The 21,900-nt window shown below is 38.1% G+C and overlaps 1 protein-coding gene across 2 annotated transcripts; it reads left to right on the forward strand.

Moving 5' to 3' along the window:
• Window positions 1-5,271: 5,271 nt before the first annotated feature.
• impg2a (interphotoreceptor matrix proteoglycan 2a) lies at window positions 5,272-19,484 on the forward strand. 2 transcript variants are annotated; one of them, XM_073846058.1, is made up of 21 exons: window positions 5,272-5,515; window positions 5,600-5,803; window positions 10,473-10,639; window positions 10,787-10,812; window positions 10,961-10,987; window positions 11,130-11,170; window positions 11,569-11,684; window positions 11,856-12,020; window positions 12,157-12,215; window positions 12,358-12,378; window positions 12,747-12,937; window positions 13,013-13,071; window positions 13,626-13,731; window positions 14,029-15,014; window positions 15,839-16,058; window positions 16,192-16,402; window positions 16,855-17,043; window positions 17,712-17,913; window positions 18,185-18,264; window positions 18,349-18,433; window positions 18,610-19,484. In XM_073846058.1, the coding sequence occupies exons 1-20, from the start codon at window positions 5,437-5,439 to the stop codon at window positions 18,389-18,391; spliced, it is 3,192 nt and encodes a 1,063-aa protein (XP_073702159.1). In that variant the 5' UTR covers window positions 5,272-5,436; the 3' UTR covers window positions 18,392-18,433; window positions 18,610-19,484. The 2 variants fall into 2 exon arrangements, with proteins under 2 accessions (XP_073702159.1, XP_073702160.1); XM_073846059.1 differs by lacking the exon at window positions 10,961-10,987.
• The last annotated feature ends 2,416 nt before the right edge of the window (window positions 19,485-21,900 follow it).

Consider the following 21,900-nt stretch of genomic DNA (forward strand, 5'->3'; position numbering starts at 1 on the left):
CATAAATCACACTTGAAATATTGTTAAAATCGTAATTGTTATTGATTTGCCTCTGAAAACTTTTCAATAAAATAGAAAAAATATATATTTACAAGGAAGATGTAAGCAAAATCTTAATAGGTCAATATAACCCTTCTTATTAATATATATATTACTGTGTTTCGGTTGTTATAAATTTAGGGAGAGGACAAATATTCCAAAAATTTCTGAAAATACAATATGAGAATTAACTGCACAATTACTAAAAATGTGTACCTTGGATATTATACAATTTGCACACATACAAAATATGTGAAAAAAATGCAATTTTTCCAACTCTGACTTTGAACCAATTCTGTAGAATGGCCTATATAGCCAGTTAACAGTGATTATTAATCTTCCTGTACCGAGGAGGTCTTTTCTAGTCTTTGAGATGTCTATTTTTGAAACAGCATGCTTCCATGCTATTACCATTTCTGCTATTTTTGCTGTATGTATCTTTCATTTCCAGTGTGACAAATGATTTGGAAATATCAAGTATTGATTGTTTTTTTTGTCAGCACAGTCTGATTGTTGACTGATTATATTATCTGACCAACAAAGGTAAAGATATGTTTTACATAAAATGGAAAGTGCACAGTATACAAACTACAGAAATAGTAGTAGTAATACAATAAAAAGTAGTATGAAAGTATGCTCCACTGTAAAAATAAGGCAAAAATGGATGTTATGTTTGTGGACATTCCCTTCAAACCTAAAACACAATTCAGTAAGTAAAAAAAAAGAAAAAACAGTTAAAACACCTGAAAATCAATAGGGCAGATCCCTTCATATTAACACAATACATTGGGCTTTATTTTTACAAACCTTTCATCTTTACTGTACCTTTCTAAGAACACAGACACTAAGCCACCTGTACGGTAATTGTATTGTGGCAGTTAAATCAGTTTGCAAACGCAGGGGGTACAAAATCCTGTCTTAGTCTTAGCCATGCAAATCACGCATGTCCACATCTAAATCAAAATCTTATTTAGAATTAATTATTTCTAAAAATGGCTCTGAATCTGAGAAACCACACCTTTCTCTGTAACATCCCTGTCAGTCAGGTCTTTAGAGGGCAGGGTTTTGGAAGGAAGGCTCGTGTTTGCTAATCTAATTCAGGAAAGGGAAAGGAATTTGTGCTCTGCATTTAACCCATCCAACTGCACACACACAGTAGTGAACTAACACACACCCGGAGCAGGGGGCAGCCAATGCTGTGGCGCCCGGGGAGCAGTTGGGGGTTCAGTGCCTTGCTCAAGGGTCTCACCTCAGTCGTGGTATTGAGGGTGGAGAGAGTGCTGGTTATTCGACAATCCCTGCCGGACCTGAGATTTGAACCCGCTCCCTCTCTAACCATTAGGCCACGACTGCCCCAGTGACTACGTTTGTATATTGTAAATAAAATGTGGGCACTAGCAAGGGCTTTAATCTGATAAATGCGGCATGTTTTCGAGGTGGCACATAAAAATGTAGCAGATATTTTTTGCTAACAGTTTTGTTACTGTATTTGTTAACAACAACATTCCATCATTATGTTTACGGTAAAAAAAAATGTCTAGCGAAAGTTTTGGAGTGCTGGAATGACCTTATTCTTCAACGTGTAAGTAAGCCTTTAATGATCGAGACTTTCGATTGATTAGCCGATATAAAGTAATAACAAGAAAATAAACAACGTTTAGTTAATGGTAAAACTAGGGGTGGGACGATACAGGTAACTCACGATTCAATTCTGTGACGATATGTGGCCCACGATATCGATAATATCACGATTCGCGATATCTACGATATTCAATATATTGGAAGAAATTTCATCAACGATATATCACGATATATGTGACTGAAAAAGAAAAAAATACCCATAATAAGGAAATCTTAAGCATTTATTAATGCCAACATTTTCAACACTGTGCAAAGAAATATGCATTTGCATAATAACTCACTGCCTCCTGGTCTTAAATGTAAACAATGTACAGCTAGACAGATAAAAGTGCCTGAACATTAAAAAAACAACATGAACATTAACTAACGTGTAAACCGTGATACTGAAACGTCAGTAGTAAATTACTGTAAAGTGCATTATGTTAACCTGGACAGTGGTCACATCAAGGCATATTCTTCTTGAGGAACACTAACGCCTTTTTTTTTTTTACACATACTGCGTCTGCAGTGCGTATGCAGTCCGTGTGCGATGCAGAAGCAGCACGGACTCGTTTTGCTTTCACACAGAACACGTTTTATAAACAGCGTAGTATTCAATGCACTTGAATGTACTTGCACACCGCTTTTGGGACGTACTGCCGGACAGCAACCGCGTGCAGTGTGAACGCTCTAATCCGTTAACATGGGTGCGGAAAAAAATACTCAACGCATACGCACTGCAGACGGAGTATGTGTGAAACAGGCGTAACTGATCAGCATGCTCAACTAGCGGGTGCGTCTTTGTTTGGTTTTCGTTATTTTCCGCCATTCTTCTCACTTCTCTTTTTTCTGCGCTTCTTCTCTGTTGTTGTTAGAGAACTTGTGTTCTTCACTGGCCGCTGCTTCTGCCACTTTACCCCTATTTACTCGAACAGCGCCCCCCGCAAACAGAATGTTAGATATTGGGTAGTGACAGTGACACTGACGACGGGTAAATTAATCATTTTGTGTTGTAATAAAATATCGATATTGGCCGTTAGTGTATCGATTATTTATTGCGACAGAGAGCACAACAATATATTGCAATATCGATTTTTTTCCCACCCCTAGGTAAAACTGTCTGCACTACAAACCAGTGTGTTTATAATTAAGATAATAATTTAAAATAATATGGTAAGACACACCAATTTGCAATATAAAACAGCAAAACCAGCTATTTTGTACAGCTAAAAATAGCTGGATGCAGATGAAACAGGAAGCCAGACCCAAAAATTTACAAATGGACACGTCCACTCTTACGGGAAAAATAAAGTGGATAGAAATGACTGGTCACCTGTTAAAGGATTAGTTCACTTTCAGAGCAAAAATTTACAGATAATGTACTCACCCCATTGTCATCCAAGATGTTCATGTCCTTCTTTCTTCAGTCGTAAGGAAATTACGTTTTTTGAGGAAAACATTTCAGGATTTCTCTCCATATAATGGATTTCTATGGTGCCCCCAAGTTTGAACTTCCAAAATGCACCTTTAAATGGCTCTAAACAACCAGAGCCGAGGAAGAAGGGTTATCTAGTGAAACGATTGGTTATTTTCTAAAAACATTTATAATTTATATACTTTTTAACCTCAAATGCTCGTCTTGTCTAGCTTGTCTAGAGTCAAGTCAAGTCAAGTCACCTTTATTTATATAGCGCCTTTTACAATACAGATTGTGTCAAAGCAACTGCACAGTATTTAAAAAGCACAATAGTGTGTAAGTAACGCATTATTGTAACAATCAATTTTCAGTTAAAGGCAGTTCATCAATGAATTCAGTGATATCATCGTCAGTTCAGTTCAAATAATGTACGATATCGCTGGAAAGCGTCCCCAACTAAGCAAGCCAGAGGCGACAGCGGCAAGGAACCAAAACTCCACAGGTGACAGAGATGGAGAAAAAAACCTTGGGAGAAACCAGGCTCAGTCGGGGGACCAGTTCTCCTCTGGCCAGACCAAACAACAGTTTGTACCAATGTCTGATTGTAGAGAACTCATCAGGATCCTGTGGTGTAGCGCCGATGGCCGTCAAGGTCTTTATTGATGATCCGCCTTGGAGCTCATCTGGTTGACATCCACGGCTATTGAAGTCATCTCCAGGTGGTGATCCATGATCTAAGCTGGGTACGGACTGGATCCGGGGGACTGGAGTGACCATCTGATCCGGATACAGGCTGGGTCTGGTGGCTACGGTGACCTCGGAATAAGAATGAAACAGACTAATATTAGCGTAGATGCCAATCTTTTTACGATGCAACGAGTGCATCAGATGTTATGGGAGGTGTTTTCGGTTCCGGTTGACCTAATTAATGCAGCCTAACAATCCTTTAACGGATTTGAATTATAGAAATGTGTTAATGATTTTATGTGTAAGCCAGGTTAAAGAGATGTGTCTTTAATCTAGATTTAAACTGACAGAGTGTGTCTGCCTCCCGAACAGTGTTAGCTCCCGAACAGTGTTAAAGGGATTTATATACTAGAGATTAAAAAGTATATAAATTGTAAATGTTTTTAGAAAATAACCGATCGTTTCGCTAGATAAGACACTTCTTCCTCGGCTGTGATCATTTAGAGCCCTTTGAAGCTTCATTTAAACTGCATTTTGGAAGTTCAAACTCGGGGGCACCATAGAAGTCCATTATATGGAGAGAAATCCTGAAATGTTTTCGTTAAAAACACCATTTCTTTACGACTGAAGAAAGAAAGACATGAACATCTTGGATGACAAGGGGGTGAGTACATTATCTGTAAATTTTTGTTCTGAAGGTGAACTACTCCTTTCAGTGTCCCTAACAAGGGAGTGGATTTAGTGTCTTGTTAGCAAAATAGCTAACATGACTATAGCATGAAAATTGACCTTATAGTGAACTATTCATGCATTGTTAAGTTTCACTTAATTTGTACTTTCTTTTGGGACCTCAAAATGTGTAATCAAAATCAAACTCCATCTGGTGACGTATACCAGACTTGTCCAATCATTTAGTCCACCTAAACCCTGCCTCTTACTTATGTCACATGATGTATGTCACAGTATGGAAGAAAAGATCTGTCACTACTTCCATTTCATTGCAGTTTTAAGTAGTTTCATACTTTTGGTCATGTGGTTTACTTATCACCATGTACTGCAATATATTATTATGACTTATTTGTTTCAACAGTTCTCAGTCTTAATAAAGCATCTTGATTCCAGCTCATTTACAGTTGTTGCAGACTTGAGGGTCAAACCATTAATATCTGTCCTTAACCTAACAGGTGGTCAAGTGTTCTGTTGCGCAGTGGTTACGTAAGCGTCAAGTGAGTATGCCTCCATTGAGAACTGTATATTGGTTTCAGATTATTTTGGTTTATGGATATCTGACAAATCACCTTTTCCTTGTTTTCTCCTTTAGTCCCTCGTTCCCTGCACATGTATATTTGGTTTGCACTCTTGTTTAACCCTAGTTCTTCCAGTTACTTCATGATTAGCTGGTCTACAGGATTACTAAACAAGATTAGAAGAGAAAAAAAAAAGGAAAATCCCTTCCATCTGCCTACCTGCCAGAGGATTGGTACAGTTATACACCTGCACTCATCTTTAACAATCTGGATACCACTTTATAACAACATAAATATACTATCATAACTGTCGGTGGATACCGTGTAACAGGTATGCACAGGTGTGGGAAATTTTGGTCACATTGTCCGAAGTGAAGCGGCAACTATTGCACAACAGCTTAATTTTATAAGCCACAGGTAGTCACTATGTGGAAGCTCATATGGACCTTCATCCTGTGTTGTTTAGGCTGTATTTTTGCAATAGGCCAGCTGGATATTACTGCAGGTATGTATTTTTGTGTATATGTTGCAGTGTGACGAGTGGATGATGGTTATTACCAAGTAATTTGTTTGTTTATTTCTTTCTTAGGGCAAGTTGACCAGATTCCTATGCTTGGAAATCCATATAAGTGCTCACAAAGGTTGTTTCAAATGTTTGTGGAAAAGCCTGGAGATCATGGACTCTTGCCAAGACATAAACGCAATGTTTTTCTGTCTAGTGGAGTACGCCTCTGCAGTCAAGAAACAGTGCAGCAAGCCGTCAATAACCAACTCAATTACTACAAGCTCAGAGGTGAGACACTATTACTATTGTTATTTATACTTATAGTAATAAAATTATTAATAGAAATAGTAAAATAAGAATTGCTTGTAGGCTCTACACACATTAATTTAAGATATAAATACATTACCAGTCAAAAGTTGTTTTAACAGTAAGATTTTATGTTTTTTAAAGAAGTCTCTTTTGCTCACCAGAAGATATTTTTGAAATATTTTTACTATTTATAATAACCTTTTGAATATTTTAAATAATATTTTAAAATGTATTCCTGTGATCAAAGCTACATTTTCAGCATCATTACTCCAGTATTCAGTGTCACATGATCTTTCCTTCAGGAAGAAATGATAGAAATGTATATTTTTATTTAGCAAGTATACTTTAAATTGATCAAAAGTGATGATAAAGACATTTATAATGTTACAAAAAAAATCTGTTTTAAATAAATGCTGTTCTTCTGAACTTCCCGTCAAAGAAACCTGAAAAAAAATCAGCAGGAATAAATTACATTTTAAGATATATTCAAATAGAAAACAGTTATTTAAAACAGTAAAAATATTGTACTGTGGATCAAATAAATGCAGGCTTGGTGAGCAGAAGAGACTTAAAGAAAACATTAAAAATCTTACTGTTCAAAAACTTTTGACTGGTATATCTTGCGTCTTTGTTTTTTTTTTCTTGTTTGCAAGTTAATTTCTTTACTGAAGTTAGCTTTTAATGTTAGTTATTTAGTTAAAAATGATTAGGTTTATAATTAGGGTTTCATGCATGTAGCACTGAAACACTATTGTAATATCATTTGTAATTGTATCAGATTATAAAATACAAAATACAGTATCATTTTCACCTTTCAAAGCACCTGTAACTTCTTCAGACCCCTGTACCCCACATTGGTCTGGATCTGAATTAATTTAACATACTTTTGTTTTCTTGTAATATCCCTTAGATAAAGAAGATAGACCCTTAATGACATCATTCTACAAGGATTTGTATAATTTTTGCTTGTAAAACATCAGCACAGACATGAGCTATCATTAGCTCTGGAATTGTTGATTTTCCTCATGCTATTTTTGTCTCAAGCTATAATTTATAAAGTTTAAATGCCTGAGCTCAACCAGATCATATTTCTGAGAGTCTGATACCCTTTTATAGACATTCTTCCTTATATTACAACAAAACATGTTCATTTTTAACAGTTACAGATCTCAAAAAGATAGTGCATAACAGGAATGACCCAAGTACTCAAAGCCACAGAGTGAATCTGGGCTCGTAGCTAATGAAATACTGGCTGAAAAAATGTTCTGACAGCTAGAAGGAATGAGACAAGGCTCACTGCTGTAAACTGGCCAAGAAATAACTAGTGCCTTAACAAGGAGATGGGTGAAGGATAATTTTAGAATGTTATTCATAGGGAAGAGCAAGGACAGGTGGCAGAAAGTTAAATATAAAATACTTATATTAAATACAAGTTCTTGCAGATTCTCTACTTGTGCCGACCTGTGGTTAAAATAATGATCATCATTAGCACATTATAAAAAGGCTACATTCTTGTCAAAGACCATAACCCAGAACCTAGACCAAATCTTGACCCAAGATGTAACAAGATGCGAATCAAAGCCACGTTTATGTTAGTACCACATTATCAAGAATCTACAAAGGTTTCCAATGAATATTAATCAACTAGTGCACCCTGTTCTGTACAGCTGACAGCTGAGTATGTAACAATGGGATCTCATTAGTGTTTGGCAGTCACATCCACTCTGCGGTCTCAAGTTAGCGTTGTAAGTCCTCAAGACGATCTTTCACAGTTCACATGTGATTTCTCCCTTAACAAATTAGAAGGCAGTATGGTGGGGTTAAAAGTCAGCTAACACATTGGATTGGGACCAACAGGGTCAAAGCTTTTATATCCATGACTGAGAGCGAGGGTGTGAGCGATCTTGTCTAAGCACATCATTGAGACGCTAATTGCAAAAGTTTGGGATTGCACCACAATGTCATCTGGACTGATAATTGCTGTCTCTGTCAAGAAAATGCACCCCTATGTGCAAATAACTATGATGTGGAGCAGAATTCTAATTTCAACATTCTTGCAAATAAACTAAAAACAGTCTTACCAGGTTGCTCAGGCTAAATGCAAGTATCACTGTGGGGCAGTGATGTATCGGATGGTAAATCCATGGTGTTGTACAGATTCAATACCACTTTCACTTTAAAGACAGTATTAATATGGCGTGTATCAAAAAACATGGTAATTCCATTATAATTACTTGGAATTTGGTAAATAAGTTGTTTCAACAGCTGACTATTGGATTATGGTAAATGTTAGGCTATATGTTTGCTTGTGTGTTTCAACGTCATGAGCCGTATGTTTGTTGTGGGAAGTTCAAACCTCCTGGCTGTGGAGCCAAGTGTCTAAGTGTCCAATCCTGACTTAAGTGGTCAATCCTGTGAAATCCTGTCCTGTCAAGAACGAGACCAGAGTAGGGTCAAGTCAGAGTTACAGCTGTGTGTAGAAGAGGGCTGAGTATGAGTCAAGGCAGAGACCAGAAAAGGGTTAAGTCAGAGTGTGTTCACACTTGTCAAGTTTGGTTTGATTAAGACGAACTCTGGTACGATTGCTCTGTTAGTGCGGTTCATTTGAGTAAGTGTGAATGCTGCCATCTGAACCCTGGTGCGCACTAAACAAGCAGACCGAGATAGCTAAAAAGATGGGTCTCAGTCCACTTCCAAACGAACTCAGGTGCGGTTCAATTGAAATTTGAACGTGACACGGATCAAATACTTCTAAACGAACCAAAAACAGAAAGTAACGACAAGATGTGACGCTATGCGACATGATTTCACGAAGGGAACAAGCAGTGTATTCATTCATCTAAAACAAAATGAGCAGATGGCAAATGTGGAGCAATGAGGAGGTAAAGTGCCTTTTATGAGCTCTTTGTGAGTTTGCAGATGGTAAAAATCTAATTATATACACGCAACAATGAGTGCGCTTAGTCCAGCATACAACATTAGGTGTAGTCGACTTAAAGCAGCACTGAGCAGACCGATCAGAGAATGGGTACTTTAATGTCATACAGCCACAGCACTGCTTTAAGTCAAACTCACATTTTCCTTTTGTTTAGAGCAGGGGTTTTCAAACCTGTCCTGGAGCCTCCCCTGCCCTGCACATTTTGCTTGTCTCTCTCATCTAATAGACCTGATTCAAATCATCAGCTCATTAGTAGAGACTGCAAGACCTGAATTAGGTGTGCCTAATAAGGGAGACATACAAAATGTGCAGGGCAGGGGAGGCTCCAGGACAGGTTTGAAAACCCCTGGTTTAGAGTGTTCGGTGACTTCCGTTATGAAATATGTCACTCAACCCGTCCAATCAGATTGTGAATACATCACTATGCCTTTAGGTTTGGTATATTTAGGTTCGCTGTCAAAAATGGCAGTGTGAACGCTAAGTGGACCAGGACCAAATGTATAATTACTTTTTGGTCTGGACCAAATTAACCAAACGAACCAAACTACAAGTGTGAACAATCGAGATTGACACCATAAGAGGGTTGAGACAGAGTCAAGGCCAAGACCAGAAGAGGGTCCGGTCAACTGTAAAGGGGACTTTCATGAAATGTCCATAACATACTTTGGTTAAAATTCCTGAATGATCGTGTAAAACAACACCCTTTTTATCTTGTCAAAAATAGCTCTGTTCACAGCGAGCTGTTTCAGTGCATGTCTCTTTAAATGATAATGAGCTCTGCTCACTCCACTCCTCTCTTCCATGGAAGAGGAAAGATGATTTGCAAATAATCATTAAAAAAAAGTAAGTATGAGACGTACTCCAGGAGGTGCAGCTGGATCACGAACAGTGGGTATTGATCCATCCTTAAGTTTGAACTTGGTAGCAAAACCTGCCTTTAATTGTCCCTCATTCAGAAAACAGTCTGGAGTAAAATGATTTGCACAAACATGAACTTTTTCGGTGTATTCGGTGGCGCATTACCATCAGAAACAAAACGAATTCACTGCGTTTTCAGCTCTGATTTCAGGAGAAAATGGAAAATTTATGTTCAATTTTACATCCAAATACAAAACACCTGCGTTGCTTACACAAGACATTGTCGCTATAGCTGCTTAAGCGCAGATGAGTGCAGAAATATGCTAATGCAGGCAGTCTGATATGATGTCATATTGCTCAGAAAATAAAAACGGCTTGATAATTGAGACTGTTTAGGTTTTTTTAGAGATTAAAAAGGACATTTATATGCAAACACCATATAAAAGTGAATTTTGCATCAAATGTCCCTTTTATGACTGTGTTTAGGAGAGAGTTGAGTCCAAGTCAAGCTTGAGACAATAGGAAGGTCTAATTAGAGTCAAGGCTGAGTTTAGAAGAGAGTCAGAGTCTAAGTCAAGGGTTCAAAAAAAAAGGGTTCAGTCAGCGTCAAAAAAAAAAAAAAAAACACTGATCTGATCTCTGATCTTGTCATGGAGTCAAAAGAATGTGGTCTTGATTCAGATTCAAACCTCAATAGCTGTAACTTTTGACATGAAAGACATGTTAATTTATTCGAACAAGAATCTTACCCTGTTACTCATGCAAAAGGTGAGCAGTCTGATTGTACTTGTTACAGTTCTGATTGTATTTTGTTGCACTAATACAGTGTTGTTGTTGTTGTTTATACATCAGTGTGTCAGGAAATCGTGTGGGAGGCTTTTAAAATCTTCTTGGATCGCCTGCCTAATCAGGAAGAATACAAGAGTTGGATGAACCAGTGCCAGACGGAAAATGTCTCCATACAGGAGATTGGTGCTACCTTTAGCCAGTCAGAAGAACACTTAGCACTTATCCACAGAGTATGTAGCATAAAACCTGTATCATTAACATGATACTAATTATGTAAGCTGATACTTTTAGTATGGATAGAGTATTATGGGTGACTGGTCCATGTGCATATCAAAATGTCTGAAATCTGTCTTTTGAATCTTTATGGTCCATTGCAGAGACTTGCGCAGACAAGAGTGAAAAGGTGAAATTACATTTTAAAAACCTGTTTTCCCCTTCAACCCATCCTTTAATAAATTCCCTTCCTCCCAACTATTTATTTATTGTAATAGATGAGTTCTCTTACCGAGTCTGGTTTTCTCCTCACCTGTCGTCTTCCTCTTTCTTCTCAGTAAGACACCTACATACTCAGTATGCAGGTATACACCCTTCGTACCTGTTCTTTATTATTTCCATTAAATAGACTTGCAATTTGTGTGTGTGGTTGAATAGTTAACTCTTACATTTAAAGGTCATTGTGTTATTTCTGACTGCCTTTTTTTCCTTTTTTTTTTTGTATAGTCCTGAGGAGTCTTCCCAAGAGCAAGACCATGTGACATCAGGTCTTTTATGATTGTTGTTATTGACAGTTTATTATGTAAAATGCAGTAGAAAAATCAGTAGAAAAAAAAGAATTATACATTTTTTTGAGCCATAATGTATACATAATATTGTATTTTGTAATTAATGTTGTATTACTAAATCCTAAACAAAGGATTAAAATGTAAAATGAGATTCATATGGCTTAAAAAAGAAAAAGATACTCTGGAAAAAAAAGAAAAAGACTAAAGCTGTGGTCTCAAACCATTGATGCTTATAGCTTAAGAGCTGTGAGAGCTATTGACACAAACTTAATGTGTGCAGTTCAGATTCAAATGTTGTAATTGTAAATGGCAAAAATAAACTTAGACCTTATAAAGAGTACTGCAAGAGACAAATAATCGTCTTCAAAACTTGGTAGGTGATGAGCTTCCAGCAGAAACCACTGTGGTTCCAGATGAGGTTATCTCAGAGAGCGTGAAGGAAGTTACTGCAGAAGCACCATCTGCTATCACGACAGTGGAGATAGATACTGAGGTAGGTGTTTGACAGGCTGAGACATATTGTTCATACTAATATATAAAGTCTGGTTCTAAACTAATGCACTCTTGAGTCATACCATGATACATACCAAAAATATACATATGACTAAATTATGAATATTGAACACCTGCTAAACAAAATTTGTGTGTGTGTTGTCTGTGGTAGATCACTAATGAGATTGAGAAGGAAGTAGCTGTTTTGCCTTCACGTCCTCTGGTTGAGCAGAGGGTGGAGCTGGCTATGTTATTGACTGGAGAACCATGGAGTGAAGAGCTGTTGAACTCCACCAGCAGTGAGCATGGCAAACTCACTAAGAAGATTACAGAGAAGGTACAGCACACACAAATACTAACTTTAATCTTTCAGCTAATGCTATTTACAGTATATAAGCACATGTTTGTTCTGTTTCAACCTTAAGTTACTATTGTTTTGGTTTTATGTTACCTATGTTTGTCATTTCTTATAGATTTCAGCTGCTTTGGAGAAACTGACAGAATTCAAGAGTGTGTCGGTATTGAACATCAGGTGTGTTAGTGCATGGTTAATTTTGTTAGGTATAGTTGCTTTACAGTGGCTCCAGAAACTATTTGGACACTTAATTTGATGTTTAAATTGACCTGCTATATTAGTAGTTGTGCTAAAAATATGAACTTTATCTTTTCCGTAGGCCACAGATGGATCCCTCAAGGTAAATTAGACTTGATTGCATGCATGAATACAGGTTAGTGAGTCAGAGAATGTATTTGTTGCAGTCTTTCTTTCAGTTAGAATAAACAAGCAATAATCATGTTTATAGTATGCAATTACAATGGAAATCCATGGAGCAAGACATTATTCTGACAAATGTTTTTGAACAGTAAGATTTAAAATGTTTTTTTAAGAAGTCTTTTCTGCTCACCAAGCCTGCATTTATTTGATCCAAAGTAATTTGACCAGTACTGTAAACACACTAAAATATGTGAACAAGTCACTTGCTAACATTATCTGTGCAAAGTTACATCCAATCTAAACACATAGAAATTCATTTTAAGTGCAATTGTTGTTTTCTCTCTGCAGTGGTGATAAGGCAGTATTGGTGGAATATGTTGTTTCCCTCCAGACCAGCAGTGAAGAGATCAGCAGTGAGACACTGGACTTCATTAATCTTCAGTCCAACATGGTAGAGGGCACCTTTAGTTACTCAGCGGGGCCCACTGTTCAGTACACCATTATTGACCTCCATTCCAGCGTCACTGAGGCTCAGCATGGTACTGCTCTATCTAGCTAGTAGTCCTCTACAGTACATCTCAGCAGTCTGTAATGATGTAATGTTCTCTTGTCAGTGGAATCCTCTCCAGAGGAAATCCATCCTGCAGAAGAATCTCTAGACCCTGACCACAAGGTGAGTTACATTACATTTCTGTCAAGATGGCAGTGAGGTGAAGCAACTTTTTGAGCAACGTTGCCATCAACGGGCACCCAGGTGAGACACGGGGGCCCATAACAATCAAAATTTGTTACCCATTCTTAATGGTAAAATGCCCAGGCAACATTGCTCAAAAAAAGTTCCCCAGCAAAACTGCTAAAAAAGTTGCCCCGTGTATCATCAGCCTAACACAGTGTCTACACTGGATACAACAAAATACAATAGAACCTATTATGCTGTCTACACTGGATGCGGCACAGCACGACAAATACTTAACAGTAATCTGTTGCTGCATTCTATTTATGATGTGCTCACACAAAGTTCAAGTGATTTGCAACGGTCGCTTTGTCGCGTCCTGGGTAGACAGACTTTACCTGTTGCGGCGCAGCGCGACAAATGTCTGGTCCGGTGTAGACATGGTCTAAGACTGGAATAGCAAGAACAGTAATATTGATGACTGCCTTAACAAGCACTACCAAAAACTTAAGAAAACGTCTGAGAATAAGCTCTTTATTTTGTATATTGTCTAGGATGATATTTTAGAAGTAGAAAAACCATCCGAGCTGCCTGGAGAGGTGGTGAAGGAGGTCTTTACTGTTGGTGACCTTTTGGATTCTACAATGTCAGAAGAGGAAGGTATGGGAGAGCAGGATGTCATCATTTTAGATGATGGCACACTATCCCTTATAGACTATTCCAGTTGTAGTTTCTCAGAGGATAATAACCAACATTGACATGTACAGTGATTTATGGCAGGGTTATACAATCCTGCTACTGGAAGGCCAGCTTCCTGCAGAGTTTTGTTCCAACGTTGCAAGTTTTCTAATTCCTGCAGGACAGTGACCTTCCAGGAGAAGGATTGGACACAGCTTATTTATACCAGCATAATGGTGAAAGACTCCAGTCAAGACGATTGTTTGTTCCTACTTTCAGACCTTCAAGACAAGGACTTGGTGTCACAGATTCAACCCAACCAGACTGTTACTGTGGAAGGTGAAGCTGGAGGTCCCATTATTGACAGTGACTTTACACTTGATGACTTTAATCCCGCCTCTGGATCTGGTGCAGAAGGCTGGGTAACTGTCCCTACTGGGGCTCAAGAGCCAGTTGGAGAAGAGGTTTTCATTGATGTAGATATGCCACAGATAGAGGACTATGAATTCTCCACAATTACAGCAATGGTTGAAGAGGACCAGATCTTGCCTGAGGACACTCCTGAACTGGTTACTGTTAAAGCTGGAAAAGACAGAAACCTACAGATTGGTAGCGATGTGCCCACAGTGCCGCCAATTAAATTGACTGAGCCAGAATCTACCTTAAAACCTGAGGAAGACCACATACAACCTGCAGAGGAAGACGACAAGGAAGAAACTGTTTCAACAGAAAAGGATGAGGAAATTAAAGTTGCTGTGACCACAAAGGAGGAATCAGAGGAGGTTGAAGAAGAGGAACAGGAAGAATCTGTTGGCAGCACAACAATAGCACAGGAGAATGATTTTGTACTAACGGATGTTTCAGCAATACAGGTTTCAGAGGACGACCTAACAGAGGATGAGATCCTATTGGTCTCCATTGAACCAGCAAGCCCAGTCTACCCAACACCTTTTTCACCTGAGAAGGAACCACCTTTTTTCCTCATCACCATGATGACCCCAGCGGAGGTGGAGTTGGTGCATACCTCAAATTCAGAAGTCATGACTACATCTCTAGATGTGATTCATTACACAGAAGAAGAGGGTAGTGGCATCCCTGTTGTCATCCAGGGCGATGGCATTTCCAGCATAGCCTTGCCAACTAACCCTGGGCGGTCTTTGATAGTGTTCTTCAGTCTTCGTGTAACTAACATGATCTTCTCTGAGGATCTGTTCAATAAGAGCTCTGCAGAGTACAAAGCTTTGGAGCAACAGTTCCTTGAACTGGTAGTGTACCTCTTCTAAAGTACATTTCCTTTCTTACCCTACCATCATGTTGTTCCTCTTCAACCACATATCCTGTCAAACCTCCACTCATCAATCCAAATCTGGATTGTCCAGTCCTGTTCCTGGAGAGCCACCTTCCAGCGGAGTTTAGCTCAGACCACACCTAAACTAAACACACCTGAACTAGCTAATCAAGATCTTCAGGATTGTGATGCAGTGGAGCTAATCTCTGCTGGAAGGTAACTCTCCAGCAACAGGAATGGAGATCCCTGATCCAGATTAAATTATTCACTAATTCAGCTCTTAACTCTGGCCCTCAATGTCCACTTTTCTTGCAGAGTTGAGCTCCAGCCTTGATCTGGAAAGTAGACGTTGAGGGCTGGAGTTGAGAACCCCTACAATAATTTATATTGTATGCCAGTGGTTCCCAACCCTAGTCATGGATTACTCCGAGCTCAACACATTTTGTATGTTTCCCTAATCAAACTCACCTAAATTTAGGCATCAGCTCATTTGTAGAGACTCCGAGATAGCCAGGTAAGAGTAACATAAAAAATGTTGGGGGTGCTCCAATACCAAGGTTGGAAACCACTTTATACCAGGGCTCTTCAACTCTTGTTAAAGAGCCTTTTGGGCCAAACAAGCTATCAAGGTGTCCAGAATTGTTTGCAAATTATAGACAAGTAGGTTAGATTGGGATTGTTGCTATAGTCTGCAGGGCACTGGCTCTCCATGACTGGAGATGAAGAGTTCTACTTTAAATATATATTATTATATTATATTTTGAGTTTATAAACTCATTATTGATGTTATATGTCCCTCAGCTGGTGCCATATCTGCAGTCAAACCTCAGTCACTTTGAGAACCTAGAGATTTTGAACTTCAGGAATGGAAGTATTGTGGTGAACAGTCGTATGAAATTTGGGAAGCCTGTTCCTCGTGGAGTCATTACTGCTGTTTACCTCATTCTAGAGGACTTCTGCAACACAGCTTACCAAACCATGAACCTCGCCATTGACAAATATTCGTTAGATGTTGAATCAGGTAAGACAAGATCAGAAAACCATAGTCACTTTGGTCCTACAGCCTGTGTATTATGTATTTAGGTACAGTACCTTATCACATGCCACCTTAATGCTGTGGCTAATCTATGTGGGTACATGTATTTTTGTTTCAGGGGAACAGGCAGACCCGTGCAAGTTTCAGGCATGTAATGAGTTTGCTGAATGTACAGTGAACCAATGGTCAGGTGAAACCGAATGTGTGTGTAATGCGGGTTACTTTAGTGTGGACGGGCTACCCTGCCAGAGCATCTGTGACCTTCAACATGACTTCTGCTTGAATGATGGGAAGTGTGATATCATTCCAGGCCAAGGAGCCATTTGCAGGTTTGTTTATATGATACTCAAGAAATTTTGAATTTTAAATAGAATTTTTATTTATCTTAAAGTAAGTTGCTGCTAGACTGGCATTTTCTTAAAAAGCTAGTTCACCAACAAATACAAATTCTGTCATTAATTACTCACCCTCATGTCATTCCAAAACGTAAGACCTAAGTTAATTGTCAGAACAAAAATGAAGATATTTTTGATGAAATCCGTGAGCTTTCTGACCCTGCATAGACAGCTCGCCACCTTAACTGTGGTAGTTACGTAGCTGTCTATTCAGGCTCAAAAAGCTCTCGGATTTCATCAAAAACATCTTAATTTGTGTTCCTAAGACAGAGGTTTACAGGTTTGGAAGGACATGAAGATGAATAATTATTGTCAGAATTTTCTTTTTTGGGTGAACTATCCCTTTAAGTTTCTAAAGTTTGTTTGTATATTTGTCTGCTCTGTAGATGCCGTGTTGGGGAAAACTGGTGGTACAGAGGAGAACATTGTGAAGAATATGTTTCTGAGCCACTAGTAGTTGGTATTGCCATTGCATCTGTTGCCGGGTTCCTTCTGGTGGCGTCAGGAGTAATCTTCTTCCTAGCAAGAACACTGAGAGACCAATATGACAAGGATGAGGCAGAAGACCCAGTAGGGTAAGACAGATATTGTATCACAGTCAATCTGGTAAACCATGGCTTAATTTCAACTTGCACACTTTTACTGTGCATTATAATATTCTTTCTAATACGGACTTTGGCTTATGTAAAGGGAACTCCAGTTCATGAAAGCTTTACCTTAGAAGTCCGAGCCTTCAGAGCCGATCACCTCACACAAACACTTGATTAGAGTTTGACCTTAAGTAAGGTATAGCAGCGTTGAGCTTCTGGAAAGGTGCTATATAACTAAAACCAGTCAAAATTAAAATGAAAATCAAGTATTTAAAAATAAAACTAAGGTTTAAATTTGACATTACACACCAAGGTTCAATTCTATCGAATTGTTACAGAATATATAAATATTTTGCCAAATATCATTGGCATGCAAGTAATAGTTTATAAGAACTGTCACTTATAAACAAGTCTTTTTTCATTAAATGCTCTTTTCTTACTTAAATCTCTTTAATTACTGCATGTGCAGCACCTAGGAAGAAACTTACATCTCCAGTAATTCCATTATGAGATTTGCATTAATTCATCAACAAGGCTGATCTTTGATTTTTGACCCTCTTTAAGTCATGGCTTCTTAACCTTGTGGATGTAATAATGGCTGTTGCAACCTTTTTTGTGCATGTATACATGTTTGCATACATGTTTCTATGCAGGAGAGAGGACAGTCCACCATTTCTAGACAGGGCCACCAAGTATAACCCCATGTTCGAGAGCGATTTAACTACAGGCTACAGTCATTACTACCAGCGGTACCCCGAGCCCCCAGTCCACAGCAGCGCCAGTGCCGAGGCGTCCACAGAGTTCAGCAGCGAAGAGATAAAACATATTTATGAGAACAGTGAACTCACCAAGGAGGTACTGGTCTGTGTGTGTGAAAATAAATTACTTCGTATACAACTAAAAGGGATAGTTCACCCAAAAATGAAAATTCTATTATCAATTACTTACCCTCATGTTGTTCCAAACCCGTAAGACCTTTGCTCGTCTTCTGAAGAACATGAACATCATGAGGGTGAGTAATTAATGACAGAATTTTCATTTTTGAGTGAACTATCTCTTAAAGGTGTGCAAGTGAAATTTTGTGTGAAAAATGTAAGCAAGTGTGTGATAACATGCCATTACCTAGGATATTCAAGATCGCATCCGCATCCTTGAACTCTACACAAGAGATCGTCAGTTTGCAGATTTTTTGAAGCAGCATCAAATGTGAGTTTTTTCAAAAATGTGTTATTAATAAACAATAGCTTTGCCTGTTTTCACACCACTTGTCTTTTTATTTTTATTTAACAGAGCAATGGATAATCAAAGAGAAAGTTCCTCCAGTAGCCAATAGCTTTCCAATGTCCAATAGCCTGCTGAGTGCAAAACTTTGAAGGTTAGTAAACAAAGTTATGAGAACAATGAATTATAACAATATGTTTTGTGTTTCCATAGTTGCATCTAGTGTAAACATCAGTGGATCTTTAGGACTTTTCAGACCTATTATTCATTTATTTCAATGATTCTAAATGCAGTGTTTGTATTGATTTGCATCATATGTTCCTCTTCCAGAAACTTCCATTGTCTTTTGGGAAATGGCATTTTAGTGATTCCAGAGCAATTTCTCATCAGCCTCTCTGAGACTTTGCCAATACAAATTAAAATGGCTACCTTTGGATACTTTTAAAAATAAGATTCAAGAAAGCAATGTCTATTTTGTTCCTTTTGTTATATGCTTTTTAAATTCTATTGTTAAAGATTTTTACTGTCATGAAACAGGGTCACAGACAATATCCTGGTCATTGATTGAAATGTTGTGTTAGTGCCTTCTAATTTTATAGATGTGGCCCGTTTCTCAGACAATCAGTCTTTGGTGTTCAAAGAAAAACATCCCTGATGCATTAATCCTGAATGTTACTTGAATCACAGACTGTTAATCTTTTGTACATTACCTTTAATGGTTCAATTGCTTGTCAAAGATTTCAAGCTGTTGTGTATTAAGACAAATCAGACTGTTAATTTTAATTATTTTTTTAATTATTACTTTATTACAAATACGTTTACTTGGTTGCCATTTTGAAAGCATCCGGGCAGCTTTTTTCTATGTAGGTAATAGTTTTACATGTACAGCTTCTACATACTTGGAAGATTGACCAAAGACCTATTTTAAATAAGTGAATAATTTGACAGCAATGCTATCACAGATCTGCTCAGATCACAGGGGAAAAATAATGCCTCTATCAAAAAGGTGATTGGCTCTTTTAACTGAAAGTAGGGATTTCCATTCCTGCAGCTACCATTTTAACCTCCTTGTCCTTACAATAATGATTGTTGCACTAATTTGTATGTATTTTTTTTTTACATTATTAACTGTATTTTACTGTAAAATTGTATTAGTTAAATGGATTGTTCACCTAAAATAAAACTAAAAATACTGTCATCATTTACTTATTATTTGAGTGAGTAGATGATTTTGCAGAATTGTCATATCTGTCTGAACAATGCCTTTGGGTTTTTGTGAGAATTGTTATACTGGATAGTGGATACTTTTATTCACAAGTTTCATTACAGGTGCTAAGAAATTGTTGGCCGTATGTATGCTTTGTATTGCATGTTTGCCTGTGTGTGATATTTTAATGTGATTTTGGCTGATGGTTTTCCATGTATCAGAGCTAACTTGAGAGAATAGACCCTGCTGAAAAAACCCAATAGAAACCATTACAGAAATTCTAATGGTTTCCACTACAAATACCATTACACCATCAACTATTAACAATTAAAACTATTAAAAATGGATTTCTGTAGTCTGTTTTGGGACATGTTCCTTTGGGATTTAGTGGTTTTAACAAGCCACAAATAGAAGGTGACCAATTACCAGTAGAAACCAACCGGCACCATTACAGTTTTCATTAAAACCAGTAAAACCATTACAAATTCTGTGATTGTCTCTATTGGTTTTTTTTTCAACAGGGGAGAGCTCACTAAAATTAGTCAAGGCAGATATTACAGCCCAGACTACAGCGTCAGCTGTCTGTGCTGAAAGTGAGATGTGACTGTGTTTTCCAGTTTTTAGCATGAAAATGTTAATGGGTCTAATATGTGTTATACTACATAGTGCAGTCCAAAAGACTGAGACTGACTCCATGTGTGTAGTATGTCATGTGGATTTGGAATGACATGAGGGTGATTAAACTAAGATAGAGTTTCAAGTTTGGGTGTATTGATCCTTTAATGATAATGAAAAGATCTCCAGAGTCACATACTTCATTTTGTTGATACCATGAGAAACGAATGGAGACCAGTGTGTTAATGTGTAACACGTGAAAGACACAATTATCCATTTGTTTGCTAGTGTTTTAAGCCGAGAGCATGAGGAACAACTACAATCAGAACCAGCTGAGTGCCTAAGCCACAAAGAAAGGGGTGTTTTTCCTTCCACAATATTGGTAGTGAAAGAACTGATGGTCCAATGATTTTGTCGATATTTCAAGTGTAACTGAATAACCTGTTACAGATACACTTCACAGTTTAACCTCTAGGGAGCGGTGTTTGTGTTTTTAATATTTCAAAGTGTGATCAATGGTGAAAAATCCCCATGCTGCTCTATTTTAGGTGATGCATTGACTACAAAGTAGACTTGTAGTCAAGACCGCCTAAACCGAGACCAGACACCAAGACCAGAAGGTATCGAGACCAAGACCAAGACCAAGTCGAGACCGGAGAAAAAAAAACAGACTAGTGTTGAAGCTACGCAATAACTTGTATGAACAGCAGCATACAAGGGTTCAGCCACAGTTTACATTCAATGCATATTAGACGGTATTACTTCAACTACAGGCAGAGCAATACAGAGACAGACCATGTCATGTGTGTGACTGAGCTCACTGTAAATGTTTTTTCAGACTGGGTGAGATCAACTATGTGTAGCAATTTTATGACGGCTGTTACTGCACTATTAGAGGATTGAGACTCCCTTAACTTTTGTATACTGTTGAGGACTGACATTACTGGTAGGCTGAGATATATCCAACTGCAGACCCGCAGCAGCACCAGTTTCAGAACCCCAGCCACAGAACCCCAGCCACAGAACCGGAAGTGAGGGGTGGAGCTTACGTTCTTATCAGAGCAGCGCCACCCCTCACTTCCGGTTCTGTGGCTGGGGTTCTGTGGCTGGGGACCTGGGGTTCTGAAACTGGTGCTGCTGCGGGTCTGCAGTTGGATATTATTGGGTAGGCTACTGACTGGTTCCTCTGACAAAACATCGAACACCCCCAACACCATCTTGCTCCTCCAACAACTGTCTAAAGAATGAGAAATACTGTATGTAACCAATTGTATATGAAATCGTAACATCAAATTAAAGATATACAATTATAAACTTGGATTAGGCTTAATGTTTAGTCAACACAACAGAGATATGCAGATGATATTTAAAAGACCATTTATTTAGTAATATAGAGGGCATAACGTTATATGGATGGATGAGCGCCAACGGCTGTTGCAAAAAAAAAAAAAACATGCATGTGATTGGTTGCATTTGATTTGAAGGGCGCAAAATATTAATGTTGCATTATCAAACGTTGTGTTGTCGTGGATACCAAAGATTCTAGAGCGTGTCGTTTTTTTTTTTTTTTTTGAGCGTGTAGTACTGCTCAGTACCGCCGCTCCCTATAGACGGTTTCAACGGCAACAACATAAACAAACGTTACTGCGCATGCGCGCTTTTGTGGCCCAAACTTAACTTCCGGTAGACATCCAAATAGAATCAATAACAACAGCTAAGTCCTTCTAGAGTAGATTATTTTTTTAATAACAAGCGAAATATGTTGGCTGCGTAAATTAGACTGATTTATTAAAAATGGA

This window comes from Garra rufa, chromosome 8 (assembly GCF_049309525.1).
Source record: "Garra rufa chromosome 8, GarRuf1.0, whole genome shotgun sequence".
NCBI classification, from domain to species: Eukaryota; Metazoa; Chordata; class Actinopteri; order Cypriniformes; family Cyprinidae; genus Garra; species Garra rufa.